General features: G+C 38.9%; 1 protein-coding gene across 4 annotated transcripts in view; it reads right to left on the bottom strand.

The window, feature by feature from the left end:
• abcc4 (ATP-binding cassette, sub-family C (CFTR/MRP), member 4) overlaps window positions 1–11,086 on the bottom strand; it is a 44,113-nt gene extending 33,027 nt beyond the window's left edge. Inside the window, exons 1-5 of one of the 4 annotated variants that reach the window (XM_027133410.2) lie at window positions 10,859–11,086; window positions 9,951–10,061; window positions 6,095–6,215; window positions 2,827–3,051; window positions 2,599–2,688 (exon numbers count right to left, since the gene is read on the bottom strand). In XM_027133410.2, the coding sequence (XP_026989211.2) occupies window positions 2,599–2,688; window positions 2,827–3,051; window positions 6,095–6,215; window positions 9,951–10,061; window positions 10,859–10,932 (621 nt within the window). In that variant the 5' untranslated portion in view covers window positions 10,933–11,086. Of the gene's footprint in view, window positions 1–2,598; window positions 2,689–2,826; window positions 3,052–6,094; window positions 6,216–9,950; window positions 10,062–10,858 lie in introns of those variants that run through there. The other 3 variants (XM_047813386.1, XM_027133411.2, XM_027133412.2) reach the window with 3 other exon arrangements.
• Between the last annotated feature and the right edge of the window lie 10,877 nt (window positions 11,087–21,963).

Raw genomic sequence — 21,963 nt, 5'->3', positions numbered from 1 at the left:
ACCAACTTTGAACCAGCACCAGCGCTAGCTCTGAACCAGCACCCAGTTCTTTCCGGTGGAAAAGGGGCATAAGACCACTACTGAACCCATCACAAGACCTGCTTAAGTTTACATAATGTACTCCATATAGCCCCTGGTGGGTCTGGAAGGTGCAGCAATATATCTGGCATACTGCTCTCTGGACAGACACTGTTCATATAATTTTCTTTGACACCAGTGTGTTCAATGCCATCCAGACCAGACTGCTGAGGGCAAAACTGAAAAACATGCACTTAGATGCTCCCATAGTGAAATTACCAGTAATGATAAGTATAATATCTGATAAGTAGCATATACTGTATGTAAGCATGATGTAGAACACACTGCTTATTTCTAGTTACAGCTCATCACTAGTGGAGTTTGTGACTGTTGGGGGGGGGGGTGTTTGTGTGTGTGGGGGTGTTAAATCCACACTGGATCTTATTTAGACAAACTTCCCTGGTGCATACCATGCAGAACATATCTCTGTTACGTTAATTCCAGCATACAGACCACTCTTTAGACGCTCTAAAATGATTCTAAAGTAGGTGAAAACCTGGCCAGCAGGAGTCACCTCTGCTTTGTGTGCACTGACTGGAACATCTTCAAGGAGGCTGCAACCAACAATGATTTCGTCAACCTGGAGGAGTACATGGCATCAGTGACCAGCTACATCGGTAATTACATTGATGATGAGACTGTCTCCAAAACCATCACCACATGTTCAAACCAGAAACTGCGGATGATTGCTAAGGTGCATGCGCTGCTGAAGTCTACAGACTGAGCCTGCAGAGCAGAGGACAGTTTGGCCCTCAGGACAGTTTGGATCTTGCTGTTCTTAGGGCCATCCTGTTCTGAGCCATCATTGAAGCAAAGCGTGCACATGCCCAGACAATCCACAGCCAGTTCCAGAACAGCAGAGACCCCCGGTGCATGTGGCAGGGCATCCAGGAGATCATGGACTACAAGACAGCTTTACCTAGATGTGATAGTGATGCCTCCCTTCCAGATGCACTAAACAAAAAGACGTCTCGGTTTGTGGTGCAGAACAACAGATTGGCAAGGATGACCATCCCTCCCCCCAATGACCAGGTACTCTGTCTATACACAGCCGAGGTGAGGAAAACTCTATGCAGAGTTAACCCACGGAAGGCTGCTGGACCAGACAACATTCCTGGCAAGGTGCTCATGGAATGTGCAGAACAGTTACTGGATCTCTTCACTGACATCTTCCAACATTTCCCTGAGCAGCACTGTTGTTCCTACATGCCTCAAGACAACCACCATTGTCCCCTTGCCAAAGAAGTCTAAAGTGTCCTGTCTCAATGACTATCGTCCCATCACACTCACACCCATTGTAATGATGTTCTTTGAGAGGCCAGTTACCACCCTCACTGGACCCCTTGCAGTTTGCGTATCGTCCAAACCGCTCCGCAGACGATGCCATTGCCACAACCCTTCATTTAGTCCTCACCCACCTGGACAATAAAAACACTTACGTACGAATTATTTTCATAGACTTCAGTTCAGCATTCAAAACAATCATCTCCTCAGCACCCGATTGAGCTGCTGAGCCTGCTAGGATGAAACACCACCCTCTGAAACTGGATCCTGAACTGACGGATCAACTTTTTCAGATAATCTCAAGGTGATAGAAAATGTTTCAGAAAAAAAAATTAAACCATATAAAAACAAATCATTTATTTACATTTGTCAGTCAAAAACAAATCATTTATTATAGCAACCTCTTCAAGTGGATTCGTATCATTTCATTGGCTGAGTCGGGGTACTGGATATCAATTTTGGTAGCAACAACTGGTAAATGGTCCAAAAAGCAAAATTCCATGAAATATGGAAACAAGCATGCACAAAATTTGATGTAAACCTTATTTTAAGACCTTTCTTATCCAAAGGAACTTACATTTAATCCTTTTATACAACTAAGCAGTTTAGGGTTTAGGGCCTTGCTCAGGGGCCAAGCAGGAGCAGCTGAAGGGATCCCTGGATGGACAAAATATTATATGTCTGCTGAATTTTACTGCTCAACTGTAGCCATGTTTCTAAGTAAACATGTATGCAGCATGCTTAATTTCACCTTGATTGGACATATGGTTCCTGTATTTAGTCCCACCATTTATGTATGACCACACCCCACATTTTGCAACCTACCTCAGAATCTTGTTCTGCACATGTTTCAAATATTGTGTTAATCAGTGCAACTACGCATAAATTACATATTTTCATCAACACAATTTTGATAATTGTTTAAGGGCACACAGCTTAGCAGGGGAAATACTACAAACTGGCCAAGTTTCATGTCTGTAGTACATACAGATGAGTCTGCAAGATCAGTGAAGAAGAAGAAAAAGTAGTAGTAAAAAAGTAGTACTACTAGTAGTAGTAGTAGTGAATACAGTATATCTAGCACTATGTGCTTTGCCCCTAACTAACAACACACCAAAAATCACAGTTTAAACCTGTAGTGCTTCTACAGTGGCTATAGGGAAAGGAAGTTAGAATTATGTATTATGTATTATGTATCAATATAATTAAGACATGGCATATCACAGAGTTACATACCTCATCAAATTTTTGGACGTCATTAGATAAAAGGTTGACAGTCTGTCCTGTGGTGGTCTTTCCCATTGCAACACTATTAAGGCGCAATGCCTAAGAGAAAAAAGACTCCATTTTAAAGACTTCTTCAAAGCATCATGTTTAATATAATAAATAAACAAGATAATATTTTTAGAATAAAAAGTATTACTGTCTTATGATGTGACTCAACGGTATAGTAAGTAAACAGACCTTCTTATAAATCATGTGGCACATGGCGATGCGAAATTTCATGCCAGCTCTCTGGACATGGAAGAAATAAAGGTGATGCAGTAATGCAAGACATAGCACAGAGATAGACATCCCAGCAGCATAGCCATAGGCCTCATACAGTGCATCCATGTTATTGGGATCATAGTTCTCAAAGTATCGAATAAGCTTGCCAAGAAACACTGGTTGTACCAACTTAATAACTTCCTGAAAGGAGGGAGACAGAGAAGATTTATATACAACAATACCTTTTTAACCCATTAATCATGATTTGTTGTACCTGATAACATTTGGTTAAATAATGTTGGCAAACTCATTGTTATCTTAGGTGTCTTCATAATTTATTGGAATTAAATAAAATAATAAATATTATAAATAACAGGGTATTTACATCCAAATCAGCTAAACATGATAGACATTACAGTTCTTTTATCAGTTATTCCCCTAATTTATTCACTCATTACTGCCCTATTAAAAATTGCAGATTTTAGTGATGTAATGAAAACAAGACTTTCTCTACTTTTATTGAGAGACACATTATGTTGCCAAAGGCATGTTATTGCCTAAATTATCACACCCATATTGAGAGAGTTGAACTTCCTCTTGTAGATTTAGTCTGTCCTACTTTCGATGTGATAAAAACCGCTAAATGTCTGAGAAGGCTTTCTACTAGATTTTGGAGTGTGGATATTGGGATTTGCCCATTAGTAAGATTAGGCAATGGAGACCACACCGACCTTGGACAACCAAGTATTTATGGAGTTACGATAAGATAGATACATTTCCCCAATGTGGGACGAATGTTACAGCAGCAAAGAGAAAGTACCATCATGCTGGAACAGGTTTGGGTTAGGCCCAAATCATTAAACATTAAAGTGAATTCTGGATCTAGTATGCTTTTATGTTTACAGCACCTGGCAGACATTGTTATGCAGAGCAACTTAATTTATCTTATTTACATAACTGAGGGTTAATGGCTTGGCAGCTTGGTGGTTCTGAGATTTGAACTCACAATCTTCCTATCGATAGGCCTGAGCTACTACTTTCCATATGGCCATATGAATGTATGTAATTTCTGGTATGAACATGAATGTGTCTTGATGAGTCTTAAACAGCAATGAAAGACTGACAAATTGTGTCATTGTAATAGCTGGAAAAATATGTCATCAGTTCACAACTGTTTTGAAAATGTGCTGAAAGGAAAATGCTCTGCTGTTAAGTTAATGGAAACATAATGCTAGAGCAGCAGTGATAAAAGCAGCTGCTTTTCACAGATTCATTCATCATCAGTTCTCTCATTCTTCAATAAGTTTCATTAGCAGGCCACACAATTAACAGTGTATGCAGGTACTGGTAGGATTTGCTGAACATTTTTGCCTAAAAATAAATGCAGCATAACTTGGATGTGCAGGACAGCCTTTCTCCAGTGGAAATGTGTGAGCTCCAATAATAGCAAATTCTATGCATACATTGTCCTTCTATACAACGGTGTGCCTCAAACTTTATGGCAACAATTTGCAGAAGGATCATATATGGTGTGATCGTCAGGTATAAGCAAAGAACAATGATTTATTCATTCATTCTTAGGAAACAAAAAATGTTTTAAGGGGAAAAAAGATAAAGCATTTTTACAGTAACAGTTTTATAAGCATGTGTTTGGTCTTCCTGTTTTTGGCAATGCTCTGCTTCTGCTCCCACAGGGGACTCGGGGGTGGCGATTTGAGGGGGGCATGCGCACCCATTCACTAGTAACTAACACTGTTAAAGCACCTTTAAATTGTAATACAACACACCATGTTTGTGGGCAAAATTTTACCAACTGAGCACACCTTGATTTGGTCATTTTATTATACTTTCCCTTGCAGAAATGCAGCATGCAGGTTTGTGTCAAAAGAGATGAGTGAAACGTATTTGATTTAATGTATTTGAAACCTCATTTAATGTTTCTGTAGATCTCTTGGAGCCTTTTGACAATTTTGGATGGACATCCTTGATAATGCCACTGTGATACTTAATTTGCTGTACTTATTGAAAATACAATTCAAAGTGTTCTATACATTTAATTTTATTGTAAATTCTATTGTACCCCTCACCTGATCAATATCTTTTGACACCGGACTCCCATACATGCCTTGCAAAAGGTGAAACCAGGTGGAGGTCAAGAGAATCCTACAGAAACAGCTGAGGTTGATTTGGAGATCATCAGAATTGACTTCAGTGACAGATGTGTAATAATTAGTTTCAAACATGAGATTGAATGTAATTGGATCATTGTGAACACTGTCACCTGTCCCATTATAACAGTGTACGCATTAATGCAACCAGGTTATATTTTTGGTTTTACTTTTTATATTGTACAAATTTAGCATTTGGAATCTGTTGTGATTAACCATCAATATGAAGCTCAGTTAAGTATGCCATATGAAGGGCTGTGAAGTAGGGTCAACCATGATGCAGTTGCCTTGGAGCAAAGCAGGTTGTGGATCTTGCCCGGGGGCCCAACAGTGGCAGCTTGAACCCTGATCTTCAAATAAACAACCCAGAGCCTTAACCACTTGATCCACTACTGCCCCATAATTAGACTAAATTTATAATTTAGGTAATTTATTGAAGATGAAAGTGCTGATGAATTCAAAAGTGTACAGAGCCTTAATCTGCCCAGGTTCAAAATTCTTTGGATTGTGCTTTAAAGTGCAGAGAGACAAAGACCCATAGCATACTATGAAAGCACCCCAAGTCTTTTTCAAGGCAAAAAAGTGAAATGTGCAATGGCCAAGACATTCACCTGAAAGGGCATTTCACTTGCAAAAAGAAAATACTGGAGCACCACTACCTAGCATTTGGTGGTGTCTTTGGGTGCCAGACATCAAGCAGTCATGCAATAAAAAGGATTTGCAACCAAAATCTGTTTAATTAATGATTAGTGTTTGTCCAGTTAACTTTTGTCCCATAAAAAGAGAAGCACAACAAAAGTGCTGCAATTTCTACATGGTTCACCTGATTTGGATGTATACACCTTAAAATTTGAAAGATTTTATCTTCTTTAAGTCTTCATGAGCTTAATTTATTTTCCTTACCATTAAACTGATTACCCAATAAACTGTGGTAGGTAGCTAAATAATAACTAGTCAATGCCTAAATATTTATAGAACTTATCAAATCCAGTTTTTCAACATATTTGAAACTCTAAAGGCAATTAACTATACTCAAGATTTTTTTTTATTTTTTATAGAAAGAATGCTTTGTATACCTCAATAAAAGTGAATATGCCCAAGATGGTATATGACTTCCAATAACATTTGATAATGGCTTTGGTAAGCTTAGGTGTTCTGAGTTCTTTAGTTGCAATCTCCACTTCACGATCCCAATAGCTGAGTAAAAGAGATTCAGATATTATTATTACTGTTATTATTATGACGTTACATTTGAACAGTAGGAAGGTTTTTTTTAAAAACACACAGTATGACCCATTGTATCAGGTAGAAACCAAATACTTCCCTGTAAATACAACTTAAAATAAAAACAAAAACTTCTGTGTTTGTTTCTTGCTTTAAGTTTTGATCTGTTGACAGTAAAAATAAATTGCTGATTAAAATTTATTAGTTAGAACAGTTTATTAGTTAAAACAAAACAAAACAAAAAATGTAAGCTGTATTGACAACAGAAGATTTAAATATAACTGCATACATTATAAAAAAATACACTTGCTTCATAAAATATCCTTGTAGTATTCTAAACAGCTACTGTTTGCAAAAGAAAATGGACACAAGGTCACTTATATAAAGCACTACTCTTATTTAGGACCCTTTGTTCTATGCTAGTAAATCAGTAGCAAATCAGTTTAAAGGCAGTCATTTAGTTTAAAAAGAAAAACATCTAAAAGAAAAGAGAGGCTGAACTACAACTTTGACCTGATCATATTTTCAAGTTAAAAGAAACAGAAAGGAGGTTGTTAAAGTAAGCATTATAGTTCAAATACTTGTCTACAACTTCATTTTTAATCATTTAATCCTTTTTAACTAATTCTGACATAGGTTTAATTTTTAAGCAATGTTGTAAAGCAGTAAAAGCAGATATGATTTGCACTTTAAACTACTGGATATGAGAAGCTTTGAGAATTTTGCACTCTCTGGTAAAATGTAGCTATTGCGTATTGCAATATTTTGAACCCTGGGTCAATCTTTGACCTTCTCCATTATGCAGAATCATATTCATGTTCCCAAATGTACATAGACACTGAACTGTATCTAACTGTCTAAACAGTAATGATACTATTGGTGTAATAACATAATGATATTTAGTAGAAGAACATCTACCACTGCTATGTTTATCTAAGTATTACAGAAGTTAAAATAAAACTTTATTGTGCAGTTAACGTGATTGTCACAGGAACTGAGTGCAATGTGAAATAGTAAAATCTTCCCCGCATAAAGAATATGTTTGTAATGGGCAAGAACCTTTAGCCTGTCTTGTGTCCTATTTTGTATCACCTGCTATCAAGTGGGAATTATGGGTGACTTGATTCATATTTCCAAAATATTTCTCTATTAATTTTTGCTGGGACCTTAGTAGTGAGCACAATACTGAACATAAATAGCCTTATTCAACTTACTTATGTGAGAAATGTTCAGGAGATGAGCAGTTAAAAAATATTTAAACCATGCCACAATTAAAGTCACAGAGAACATGATAACAATTGACTGCATGAATGCTGATGGATGTGTGTCTGTTTATGAATGTATATTACATAAGTATTACACACGTAGATCAGCCATAACATTAAAACCTCTGAGAGATGAAGTGAATACAGTTGATTGTCTCGTACAATGGTACCTGTCAATGGGTGGGATATATTAGGCAGCAAGTGAACAGTCAGTTCTCAAGGTTGATGTGTTAAAAGCACATGAAGCACATGAAAAATGAGCTAGTGTAATGATCTGAGCAACTTTTACCAGGACCACATTGTAAAAGCTAGACTACTGGGTGACTCAGACAATCCTCAAAATGGCAGAATTTGTGCAATGTTCTGCTGGGAAATTTGTGCCCTGGCATTGTAACTTTGAAATTTTGATGTAACGATGCAACTTTGACCTACTGCAAATATGTCCTACCACAATTTTATAATGAACTGAACATAATAACATCAAAAGGTTTTGCACCATTTGCTTTGGCAAATAATCTGTCACTCCTTGCCAGTCAGACCCTCCCTCAAGTCAGTCAGGCCACTTCCTTTTCCTTTCCCTTTCCCCCTTGCTGTGCGGCACTGGAACCACCTGGCTGCATTCAAAACACCAGAGCCATTTTAGGTAGAAAGCATTGTTTTGAGCTAAATTATGCTAACCTAACCATTAATGATTGTTGTTTTCATTATGCTAATAAAATGACAACTTCATTTAAACTTGTCAAAGGGTAAAATCATTAAAAGGACTTAGGGCTCCAACTTTGATATTTGACCCCTGTTTATGAGAGAGAGAGTAATTATGCAATCTGAACAGCAGGACGTGTTACTTAATAGTACACCGCTCTCTTTCATTCATACGGTGTCCCCATAACTCACACGTTCTGCATGCCTGTGGGTATCCCATCAATTAACAACAAAAGTTTTAGATCTGTTTTTCCTCTTAGCCCTAAAAATGTCCAAATTCAAAATTCAAAGTTTGCCAATGTATAATGGATGTAGGGAGAGTTGACCAATACCATGTCCACCTCATCCGGTATGTATTTTAATTTTTTTTTAAATAAATCAGTTCAGTATAGATAACCATTTTTGCTTTTGTTTCTATCATGACTCAAATTATTTTGTGTTTTGATCATTTATGAACTACAACAACTTTGTGGGGTGATTTGTATGTGTCATGTCATCACCATTCATATCTATAAGGTGTGTATAATGATTAATTCTGTTTCATGATTAAATTACCAGTAAAGCACAAAACTGCTTTCAAAAACACAAAGGTCATGGCTCTTAGTCTTGCTCACAAAGTACATTAGACTGAGGCATTTAACTTAATGTACAAGATTTACTTATAGATAAGGACCTACAGGGTCAGCGGTCTCCCAAAATCCTTTGGAAAATATAGACTGCTGCAGACTAAGTAATTCTAAGTACTTCTCCTTTAATGTAACAAATATTCCCTAAAAGATAAAGGATAATCTACAGTAGCCTGCCACAATTCAGATCCAAGGACACCCCACCAACCAACTTGCAGGACTTAGGATCCACTTCATACCTAGGCCTATGGGAGTACATGCATTATAATGTACATTATATTATAATGTAAGACAATTCAGAGCTGTTTTGGCTCCACAAAGTGAGCTTACACAATATAATGCAGGTGGTTGTACTGTTATGGTTGATCAATATAATACATAATACTATTTATGTTTGTGATTTGTTTTCAACTCATGTCAACTATGCATGTACACATTGAGATGTAAACTCTCCGAAATGTCTAAAAGGCACTGAGCACAATACATGTTCATGGGACAGTGTAGGCAGTAGGGATGCCACAATTCTCAATATAATAATGAACCGTTCGGTACGACATCCACGGTTCAATACGCGCTTGTGAATTGCGTTTTTTTTTTCGGTTTTACATTTAAATAATTTATGTGCTTTTTATTTCTCTCCGAATTGACTGTTTGTGTTTGCCTGTAAGTCTACGAGCTGCGATGAGGAAACTCCTCCCCGTGAGTAAATGTTCAATCACTATGCTCTAAAGTTAGGGGGCTCCGAACCATCATTCCACACTTTAACATGGCGAGCGGTGGTGAAGTGAGGCTACAGTACGAGGAGGCGCCGGTGGCACCTTGTGGCACCTTGGTGGACTTGGGAATTAAACTCCCAACCTTCCAATTGGTAGACCAACACCTTAACCACTAGGTTACCACATCCCCACATTTTAGAAGCTACTGCATATTAACATGTAGGAGCATATAGTATGAATAGAGTACATTTATGATCCGGAAAGGCAGTCTTGTAATAGTGAATTGTACAGTACATAGAACTGCGGGAATACTAGACACACTTGGACATACCCACTAGTGGCTCAACTGGCCTGTAGTTTGAGGTTTGCCTGGTACACCAGGTTAGGTTTTTTACATACCACTGAAGTTCCTCCCCCAGTCTCTCGGAGCCATCCGAAGGAAGTAATTTGTACATGTCATCTTCCTCGAGTCTACGTCTGTATCCAATACGAAACAGAGGATTTAACCAACTGTCCAAAACAAGAAGTAAGATGAAACAACATTATGCTCCAGATATTCTAGACCACTGGATATCGTTACTTACACAAGATCTATAATGTAAGACAAGACACCACGCAATCTGAAAGCAAATTAGGTTTAACAGTACCAACGTTAACAGGAAATTACTTTTGTTTTGGCTGCTTTTCCAAATCTTCCATACACCCTGGAAGCTTTTGATGCCAAGAACCGAAAGGAAATGGGTGTGTTTGAGTTACTTCTTAATATTTCTAGCCAAAGACAACAAATATTTAAAGACAATAGCTAACCAACACAAATCCAGACAGTGGAAACTCACTGCATGAGACAAAGCATAGGTCATGTCACCTACGGAAGGAAAGGTCTGTTTATAAACAGCGTGTACAAAAAGACATTTAGAGGCTGTCCTTCTAACTAATACTTCAGTGTACTGTGTTAGTAGCATGCAGTGTTTACAATCTGGCTGGGACATAAATACCACTATGTATTTATTATTGAAGTAAATCTTAAGTTCAAGTGAAACACATTTAAACAGTTAAATGTCACCTGCAGCCTTAAAAAAAACGTGATTTGAAATCCTTTCCCCATCTGTCTAAAACAGAAGTACAGCCTACTTAATGTCTCTGCACTAATCTAGCTAGCTGCATTACAGCAAGTTAGGTTCCTTTTGTTTAAGGAAGTCATTCAAAGTAGAACAACAAAGAAAGAGCCAAGAGGAATCATTTAGTTTCATTTGTTAAAGATCCTCTCTTCTTTAAAGTGTTACCTGGCGTTGTACTAGCATACTTACCAGAAAAAGATCTGAGAGAATAGATTTGCCGAAGCAGCCGGATTAGTCCTCGCATTTTTACCTACTGGCTCCATAACGACTACCAATTAGTTTACTTGATATTCAGCTAAGCAAAGTATTACTAGTACACTGTAGACTCAAGAAAAACAGCTTCAGCTGTTGTGTAACTTCAGTAACGCGCACATGATAGAGACTAGAAGACCAACTCCGGCTTCATGTTTAGTAAACGCCCAGTTTACCGATGACGCTGCCGGCTACAAACCTACCAACGGGCTTACAAACCTAGTAACGACTCTGATTAGGTAAATGACATAATAAAAAGCGCTTATAATAACGTATCCCGAGGAATATAAATGGAAGGAGAGACAGAAAAATCTCTCCTATACCGGTGAAGCAGTAATGAAAGCGGAGGAAAGGAAACTTCTGGACGGTATTAATGTGTCATAATGTAATTAAAGGTTTATTTGTCTCTTCTGAAGCACAGGCAGGGTTAAAACTAATACACATAAAGTGTACAACACCTGAATCTAAGATCAGACGAGACAAGAAGCGACATGTTAGTGTTCGCATTTATGTGGATAAATAAATTTCATGTTATTTTGTAGAAGCTTGTTGTTTTTATTATCTCGTTATCTCATTATTTTCTTCTTCGTCTTCTTCTAATACTACTACTACTAATAATAATAATAATTATTATTATTAGTAGTAGTAGTAGTAGTAGTAATTATTATTATTAGTAGTAGTAGTAGGCCGGTGTGTTCACAGACATTTTCAACCTCTCCCTGTGTCTGTCTGTGGTTCCATCATGTTTCAAAAAATCCACCATTGTGTCCATAACAAAGAAAAATAAAATCACATGCCTAAATGACTGGAGGCCAGTTGCTCTCACACCCACCTTCAGTAAGTGCTTTGAGAGACTCATCAGAGAATACATCTGCTCTGTGCTGCCTGCATCACTTGATCCGCTACAGTTTGCATACCGCAGCAACCCGTTCCACAGACGATGCTATCGCTTTCACCCTACACACTGCTCTCTCCAACCTGGAAAATAAGAACACCTATGTGAGAATGCTGTTTGTGGACTACAGCTCAGCATTTAACACTATAGTGCCTGCCACACTTGTAGCGAAGCTCCAGACTCTGGGACTAAACAGATCTCTGTGCAGCTGGATTCTGGACTTCCTGACAGGCAGAAGTCAGGTGGTGTGAATGGGCAACATTACTTCATCCCTGCTGATCCTCAACACCGGTGCTCCTCAGGGCTGTGTCCTCAGCCCACTCCTGTATTCCCTGTATACACACGACTGTACAGCCACACACAGCTCCAACGTCATTGTCAAATTCGCTGATGATACAACGGTGATAGGCCTGATCACCGACAACGATGAGACGGCCTACAGAGAAGAGGTGAGCACCCTGACCAAATGGTGTCAGGAGAACCACCTCTCACTAAACATTGACAAGACCAAGGAGCTGGTGGTAGATTTCAGGAGACATAGCAGAGAACACAGACCCATCACCATCGACAAGACACCTGTGGAGCATGTGAGCAGCTTTAAGTTACTGGGTGTTAACATCAGTGAGGATCTCACCTGGTCCACACACACTGACGCAGTGCTGAAAAAGGCACACCAAAGCGTCTTCTTCCCGAGACGGCTGAGGAAGTTTGGAATGAGCCCCAGCACCCTCAGAACATTTTACACCTGCACTATAAAGAGCATCAAGACGGGCTGCATCACCTCCTGGTTTGGAAACAGCACCGCTGGCAACCGTAAAGCTCTGAAAAGGGTCGTGCGAACTGCCAGCCACATTGATGGAGGTGAGCTTCCCTCCCTCCAGGACATCTACAACAGGCGGTGTATAAGAAAAGCTCGGAGGATCACTAATGACTCCAGCCACCCGTCCCACAGACTGCTCTCTCTGCTCCCCTCAGGAAGACGTCTCCGCAGCATCCGATCCCGCACTAGTCGACTGAGGGATAGCTTTTTCCCTCAGGCAATCAGACCAATTAACAACCATAACTAACACAGCACACTCCCACAATATTCAACAGTTCAACACTGGACTATACACACACACACACGCACACTGCATTCGTACTGCATCAGTACACACGGGACTATACACACACACTGCATTTAATTTAAAATAACAATTTATATAACAATAAGCTATCGGTACCACAGGACATTTCTGTATCTGTACAGTCTGTTGCACTTTACATGATACATATATATTACATGTATATAATACTTATATATATTATTTATATTCATACTTATACATACATATATGTGTGGGTATATATATATGACTAGTACACTGTGTGTACTGACTATACATGAGCACATTGCATCCTTTCCACATTTTCCGCATTTGCACATTTCAAATGGTACTGAGCATTTTGCACATTTTTTTAACCTGTTTGTAAATTGTTCTATTTATATTTCTTACTACTGTATGTGAATGGTTCTGCAATTTCTGGAGCTCGCTCCCAAGAATTTCACTCACCATGGCACATGTGCCGTGGTGATGTGACAATAAAGGTGACCTGACTTGACTAGTATTTAATTAAAAAATAATAATTAAATTGAATTATTATTATTATTGTTATTATTATTATTATTGTTGTTGTTGTTCTTGTCGTTGTTCTTGTCATAGAATCACCAAACTTTGTGATGTGCATAATTCTGACCGCTTTTTAGCAAGTGAATGTATATTTCATAACATGACTGCCACATGTCAATTAAATCTAATAAATGGGAGAACAATCTACTCACAGAACTGTAACCTAAGTAAGGTGGTCCAGCAGCTGTACTTCAGGAATGCCACCATGGACCTACAGTACCCAAAACCTTCTGAAGTGATATGCAATGTTTGGAGCATAACCAGTGAAAAGAAGAAGAGTTGAGTTAAAAATGCTATTGCATAGAAACTGGAAGACAGTGTTCTGCATTAATACTTAAATCTGTAATTGAATGTCCATACATGGTCCATTGTCCAAACAACAAATTATAAAGTCTTGTTTTCCACAGATTCCAAACAAAAAATCCTCAACAAAATAACCATTTAACTCTACCCACTCTGATTAATGACCATTGGCATAATATACAAAACATACATTTGAGAATTTGTCCTAGGATTTAGTGTGACCCTCAATAATTATCAGAAGTAATTTCACCATCCACTTTAATAGGAACACATGTACACCTGCTTATTATGCTTAAAAGTACATGAAATCAGCAGTGTGATGTGGCACACACAGTTCAAGTTAAATAAAGACACAATACAGTTCGGCAAGTTCTTTATTTTGTTTGTTTTACTATTGAAGCAGTCACATGAAAGGTGCACATTGCATGTTGACTGCTAGTAATATCCAAAGTAAGGTGAAATCAATAAATGGTTGTGTTAATGTGAATGTTTGTCTTACAAAGGCCTAAAAGGGAGTGGCCCACAAACAGGAAGCCAGTGTTATAGCATCCTGAAGGGGAGGAGTCATCTGATCAAGCATGCAAGGATTATAAATGTATTGTATGTAGAGATTTCAGTGATTTGTTAAAGGATAATGCCTTTGATTACAGGTAGACTTTATTTTCGGTGTGATTTGTAAAGTGATAAGATCTAGAAATATAGTGTTGCTAACAAATGGAGTGTTATGATTGGTCCGTTTGAATCTGAAGGGAGGGGACCAGGATGATTAAAGAACAAAGGAAATGCTGCAGAGAGAGGGAGGGTTGTTTGTTGGAACAGTAGCCAACAATTTAGTTATTCCCTTTTGTGTTTTGTTAAGTGTTGAGTTGTACTTTGAATATTTTTTTTATTTGTTCCTTTTTTTTTGGTACATGTTGATTTTTCAATGGAGATTATGTTTTGGCTTCTTTCACACCTGTATGTGAAATTGTGGCTCACATAAACAAAAAGACACTTCATTGGATTTTTCCAGAGTTTTGCCATTTTTTTTGCTGCCAGTTAGCCACTGCACCGACCATCATACCACAAGCAGATACTGGAATAGATAGTCAGTTCAAACCTCAAAAAGAAGAATAGGGAAAATGTTCTGGAAGACATGGTCTACAGATTTAAAAATAGAATCAGTGAAAAATGTGATTTTGTCACAAAACTGGAAGAGCCAGGTGATAATTCTGCGATGTTTTTTCAAAAAACTCTCAAGACTTGTGGGGGAAAGAGCTATGTTTTTTGTTCGTCTGTTAGTGTTTTTATTCATGGTTTTAGTGACTCATTATCAAAGGTCTCTGAGCATAGCTCAGTTGTAAACAGGTGCAACATTTGTAAATCTGAACCCCACAAACTCATCATTGTACTTACAAGTCTTTATCTTCAGGATATAAATTTTTATCTCTGAGCAAGCCAGGGATGACTGTAGCAAGGAAAAAGTCCCTTAGATTATGAGATTATATTAAGAAGAAACCTTGAGAGGATCCACACTCAAAAAGGAGCCAATCCTTATCTAGGTTACAACAGATCATGTGTTTCTAAAATAATTTCCCTTTTGTAACTGTGTACTAAAAACACTATTGCATAACCATGAGATTCTTTTCCCGTTTTAACATGAAGTTCAGATAATTATAATGCATCAGAATGGATTTGGAGTGCAGAGGCGGTCAGGAACAATGTAGCATGTGTAGCATAAGCACCTACTGCAACACCCAGTCAAACAGGCATTACAATAATTCAGCCAAGTAGTAACAAAAGCATCATGTACTGACATCATTTTTTTTTTATCTTACCAATATTTCTTAAATAAAAGTAGGCTATCCTGGTAATATACATCAGCTTCAAATGAAAGACTAAAGACAATAACCACAACAAAGTCTTTCAATGGTGCACGTAATGAAACTCAAAGGCCATTAGAACTTACTCTGTAATCAGAAAGCTTACTTCTGGCTGCATGTGTTTCTAGAACAAATACATATTTCTTGTCAGAATTAAATAGCAGGACTTTTTAAGCTTTCACTGAATTTGAAGGCTTTGGCACAGAGGAGTTGGTGTTGAATTTATGAATTCAGATGATGAGATAATTTATGAGTTGCTCAGGAGCTCCTCGTTACACATATGGACTGTATATGACTGTAGAAAGGAAATTATTTATAAATCACACTCTCGTGTTTATAATAATCTATATTCACACTCTCTGGTGTCTTCCGAGTGAAGATGGGTTCCCTTTTGAGTCTGGTTCCTCTTTCCACCGAGGCAGTTTGAGTCCTGGTTCAGAGCCAGAGCCTAATTTAGAACCAGTTCTTTCTGTTTCGACAGCCAAAGCACCAGCTCTGAACCAGGAAAAGTGGTTTATAAGTAGCACCAGAACGTTGCTGGTCTAGACTCAAGAACCGCTTGTGTCAGGGGCTGTGGGCGGGGCTACTGTTAGCGCATTTGATAATGTACCTAAAGTTTAAACATTAGTTTAATACATTTTTACTTTACCACAATATAATCACTTATCAGCACACATGATAGTAGGTAGCTACATGCTAAGGCTAACTTTTTTCTGTGTTAATGATAAAATAATGTTATGTACTTTCTCGATTACAACCTCCGTTTATACAAATTAAATGGAGCTGCACGTACACGTTGGATTCGCCTCGTTTGGGTGTTAATGTAGGTTCTTAAAGCCAAGAGCATTAACAGTAAAGAAACATCCGCCATTGTCGTGTTTGTGTTTGCCGCTCCCTGCTCTAACGTTGCTGCGCTGGGAAACGTGAGACGTACTGTATACAGTGATGTCAGGCTCGGATCTGTGATGCTCTCTAGCCGGTGGAAAGGCAAACCGGTTCTTAGAAGGTTCGCCAGTGGAACCAACTTTGAACCAGCACCAGCACTAGCTCAGAACCAGCACTCGGTTCTTTTTGGTGTAAAACAGGCTTTCTTTGCCACAATCACCTCAGGCTAATCAATAATGATGAATGCATTTATAGGGATAAATGCAAATGAAAAATGGTATGTACACTGATCTAGATTTCAAGATTTTCTGTAGCTCAGGAGGCTCCCCTTCTATTCTGTGTGTGTGTGTCAGTGATTCTCTAATTCTTTTTCTAATATTTTATATAATAACATATATAATCATGTCATCATAAGGACCTATTTAATTTCAGCTGAAATTTAATAGAGTACATATATGAGCTTAATTATAAGTGGGCTATTGATGATGTCCGGATTACTTAAAAAACATGGCTGTAATAATAAAAATTTTCAGCAGGCATTTAACAGGATTAATACTAACCTATTTTCACAAAATGTGAAGTATTGGAAAGTACTATATAATGCAATAATCTGATGATTCGTGTTGGAAACTACTATCTGATGCAATATACGTTATTGGTCACTGGGGATGCACATAAAAATACCTATTGTACAAGATATGTACAGTAAAAATACATTTTTTAATTGTTTCTTTTGTGCAGACTTTTCTTCTATCTTTACATACATATGTGATAGTATAATATGCTAAATATACTTGAACCTACAAAGCCAGTCGCATGTGAATCTCAGGCATTATTTGTATACAATAACCCTGCCATACCTTAATCAATTAAAAGGAGGAAATGTAAGTAGGATGTGTAGTGTGTTTTTTGCAGGCAAAAAAAAAAAAAGGTCAGAGAAATCCAGAAAACCTGTCTGACAGTCAGTGGGGCAAAATGACCAAATATCAAAATCTAAAAAGCAAAAGTATATATAACAGTATATAAATATATATATACTTTGTTTTTAAACACATCATTTAAGTACACATGAATGTTGCAGCTTGTTGGTTTCTAGCCTTGGCGTACTGGGTGTTTGGTTGCTACGGTGTGGCTTAGCTGTTGCTAGGGCACATCCAGGTGGTTGCTATGATATCCTGGTTGGTTGCAGATGAAGAAACAAGATGAAGCAAATAAACTTTACAGATTTCCAGATAAATCCCTGTAAGGAAAACAAGAAAGGCATATTATTTTGTAGATTATTTGGGGGTAAAAGTCAAAGTGACGTGACATACGGCTAAGTACAGTATGGTGACCCATACTCAGAATTTGTTCTCTGCATTTAACTCATCCAAAGCACACACATACAGCAGTGAACACACACACCGTGAACACACACCCAGAGCAGTGGGCAGCCATTTATGCTGCGGCACCTGAGGAGCAGTGGGGGTAGGTTTGGGCGCTGGAAGGTAATGTCTTACATAAGGTCTTATGTCGTACCAAACCTGTACGCCTGAACATCGCAGAACATCATAAGTGGATAACATTTCTGATAATTCCATCTCCTTAAGCGCCCATAATGCTGGGATTCCCCTGGTTTCAGACACACAATCCCCATCTGGACTGGACCAGTGGCCGCATCCTGGACTGGGGATCCCACTGGCACATTCACTGCCTGCATTCGGAACGACAGACTTAGTCGCCAAGGATCCTCCACCAGATCTCAGTTCTGTGCCTCCGAACCTCCATGACCTGGGAGTTGTCTTCAGTAAGACCAGAGACTCCTGGAGCCATGCCTCCCTGTGGCTGTCTATACCACCTGACCGGACCTGAGAGAGAAGCCATGGTGCTGTACATCCAGGATTCTCAAGGCTGGCATCATCCGTCCCTCTTCATCATCGTCCTGCACTGATCACTAAGCACAGTGACCTGGGTATCTGCACCTCCACTTAAGGCTGGGCGATAAAACGATAACGATATGTATCGCGATAGACATGTGATCGATAGCGATATAAAATGTGCTCGATAAGACGTTCAATTTTTTTATTCTTTGTCAGAAGAAAACAGAAGTTGTGAAGCAAGTTTGGTTGCATTAACAAAGGTGCTCACTCTCTGGTAACCTAGCAACTTGGGGAGTGACACTCTAACAGCCAGTGCTGGTGCTGGATTCCTCTTCAGTAACCGGCGACTGATAAGCAGAAAATGACCGCCGCAGCAAGCGAGGAAATTGTAAATAAAAGAGGAAAAGTCAGCTCGCCAGTATGGCAATTGTTTGGATATTATAACTAGGGCTGAAACGATTCCTCGAGTAACTCGATTACAAAAATTGCTCGAGGCAAATTCCTCTGCCTCGAAGCCTCTTTTAATTCTTTTAATTTTTTAACTCTTTTTTTTTATTGTATTTTAAAGCTCACGTCACGTTACTGTGCAATTATTTTGTGTGTGCGCGCGCGTGCGCACGTGCGTGTGTGTGTGACAATGCGTTTATGTAAAAGCGGAAGGAGACGCGTGGAGTTAACGATCTTTTGATTTGAGGGCGCGTGCGGGCTGCAAAATGGAAGAGCGCAATAACAATGTCAAGCGCAGGGCAAGCCTCAATTCTGAGCATGTTGATACCTTGTTTCGTTGCAATCACATGCTCCTTTAAAGACTTTTAAAGAAAACATGTTGAAAGCGAGCCAGTGAGCCAGCGAGAGAGAGAGAGAGAGAGAGAGAGAGAGAGAGAGAGAGAGTTTTATATTCTGATTAATATATATGTATATGCTTAAAGCACTCGGTGTGAAACCATGCATGGCCTCTAGGTCCAAGTTCCTGTCCATGTTTTTTGCCTCTTAAATACCACAAAGCATTCCAAATTAGACAGTAAGGTTTGTTATGGCTGAGCTGTAGATTTTGAATCTTTTAGTTCTGAAAGTTAAGTTGCATGACTTAAAGGCAATATTTTTGTATTATTATTATTACTATTTATTATGTTGGCTTTGTAGAAGCCAACATTCTGATTTCCGTTATAAGCTTATTATTATTATTATTATTATTATTATTATTATTATTATTATTATTATTATTATTATTATTATTATTATTAGACAAAAATTTATTTAAAAAAATGCGGCCCAGGACGTTCGAGCCACATGCACCAAATTCGGATCTGTCGTAGACCCTGGTCTGAAGTTTGTAGCTTCTATTTTTCTAAGCGATCGGAATTCCGGCATTCCCGGTTCGGAAGCTCAAAGTGGCCTTTTTTCCCCATAGACTTCCATTATAAACTTTTGAGGTTTATAACTCGGCAATTTTTCGAGCGATTTACACCGAACTCAGACAGGTTCTTTAGGACCTTACCCCCGGACCACATTTTTATTTCGGAGTTCCGACGGAATTTTCGGGTTTCCCGTAGTCGACGATCGAACATCCCATAGACTTGAATAGGAAATTACGAAAAGTCCTCTAAGCTCTCACACACACAATACATCCAACATTAAGAATTGCCTGTACTGTTCTATGCAGTATAATAAGTGGAATCCCATAATGACTGCAGTATTGACAAGAAATGTCCAAACCCTTAGTAGCCACTTTTTGCCAAAAGTATTGGCACCCCACCGGGTATTCTGGTGACCTCACTCGACACCACATGACGTCACGTGTAGCCCCGCCCCCAAAACACGCGAAATCAAAAATTTGCACAACATGGACATGTGACATATCAAAACACTCAGCACAATGAGGGGAACTGCCCCACGGGTATTATGGTCACGTGACGTCACGTGTAGCCCCACCCCCAAAACAAGCGAAATCAAAAATTTGCACAACATGGACATGTGACATATCAAAACATTCAGCACATTGAGGGGAACTGCCCCACGGGTATTCTGGTCACGTCACGTGACGTCACGTGTAGCCCCGCCCCCAAAACATGCGAAATCAAAAATTTGCACAACATTGACATGTGACATATCAAATCACTCAGCACAATGAGGGGAACTGCCCCACGGGTATTCTGGTCACGTCACGTGACGTCACGTGTAGCCCCGCCCCCAAAACAAGCGAAATCAAAAATTTGCACAACACGGACATGTGACATATCAAAACACTCAGCACATTGAGGGGAACTGCCCCAGGGGTATTCTGGTCACGTCACGTGACGTGACGTGTAGCCCCGCAACCAAAACAGCGAAATAAAAAATTTGCACAACATGGACATTTGACATATCAAAACACTCAGCATAATGAGGGGAACTGCCCCACGGGTATTCTGGCCACATCACGTGACGACACGTGACGACACGTGAAAATAAAAAATTTGCACAACATGGACATGTGACATATCAAAACACTCAGCACAATGAGTTGAACTGCCCCACGGGTATTCTGGTAACGGCACGTGACGTCACGTGTAGCCCCGCCCCAAAACAAGCGAAATAAAAAATTTGCACAAAATGGACGTGTGACATATCAAAACACTCAGCACAATGAGGAGAACTGCCCCACGGGTATTATGGTCACGTCACGTGACGTCACGTGATGTCACATGTAGCCCCGCCCCCAAAACAAGCGAAATAAAAAATTTGCACAACATGGACATGTGACATATCAAAACACTCAGCACTATGAGAGGAACTACCTCACGGGTATTCGGATCACGTCACATGCTCATATCCACTCACCTCCAATAGTATTGGCACTCTAGCGGTCCAGTAGCTTTCACAATTTTTTTGTCAACTCGCCTCCAAAATGCACCGGCCTTTGCGAATACTTGCACCGTCAAAGCCAACATCATAGTTTGTTGCGACGAACTTTACAAATCTAGTTATTATTATTATTATTATTATTATTATTATTATTATTATTATGTTGGCTTTGTAGAAGCCAACATTCTGTTTTCCTATTTAAGCTTAGACAAAAGTTTATAAAATTTAATGCGGCCTACGGCTTTCAAGCCACATGCACCAAATTCGGATATGTTGTAGACCCTGGTCTGACGTTTGTTGCTATTACTTTTCTAAGTGATCCGAGTACCGGTACTTCCGGTACTGGGTCTCAAATTGGCATTTTTTCCCGTAGACTCCCATTATAAACTTTGGAGATTTATAACTCGGCAACTAACTACACCAAACTCGGCCGGCTCCTTAAGCGTGATGCTCTGAACAAAGGTTTACATTGGTGTACCGACTGGCCTTTTGGTTGTGCCACAGCCTCGCCCCCAATATATGCAAAATCAAAAAACTTTTTACAACACGGACATGTGACATATCAAAACACTCAGAACAACGAGGGGAACTTCCTCACGTGTATTCAGATGACATCACATGACGTCACGTGATAATAAAAAAATTTGCACAACTATACTTTAAAAAAGTAATTTGAAAATTTTTTTTCTTTTTACATTTCAGAAAAGTGTTCATTTAAAACCCA

Source organism: Tachysurus fulvidraco, chromosome 5 (genome assembly GCF_022655615.1).
Source record: "Tachysurus fulvidraco isolate hzauxx_2018 chromosome 5, HZAU_PFXX_2.0, whole genome shotgun sequence".
Taxonomy (NCBI): Eukaryota; Metazoa; Chordata; class Actinopteri; order Siluriformes; family Bagridae; genus Tachysurus; species Tachysurus fulvidraco.
This window is presented reverse-complemented; position numbering and strand designations above follow the sequence as displayed.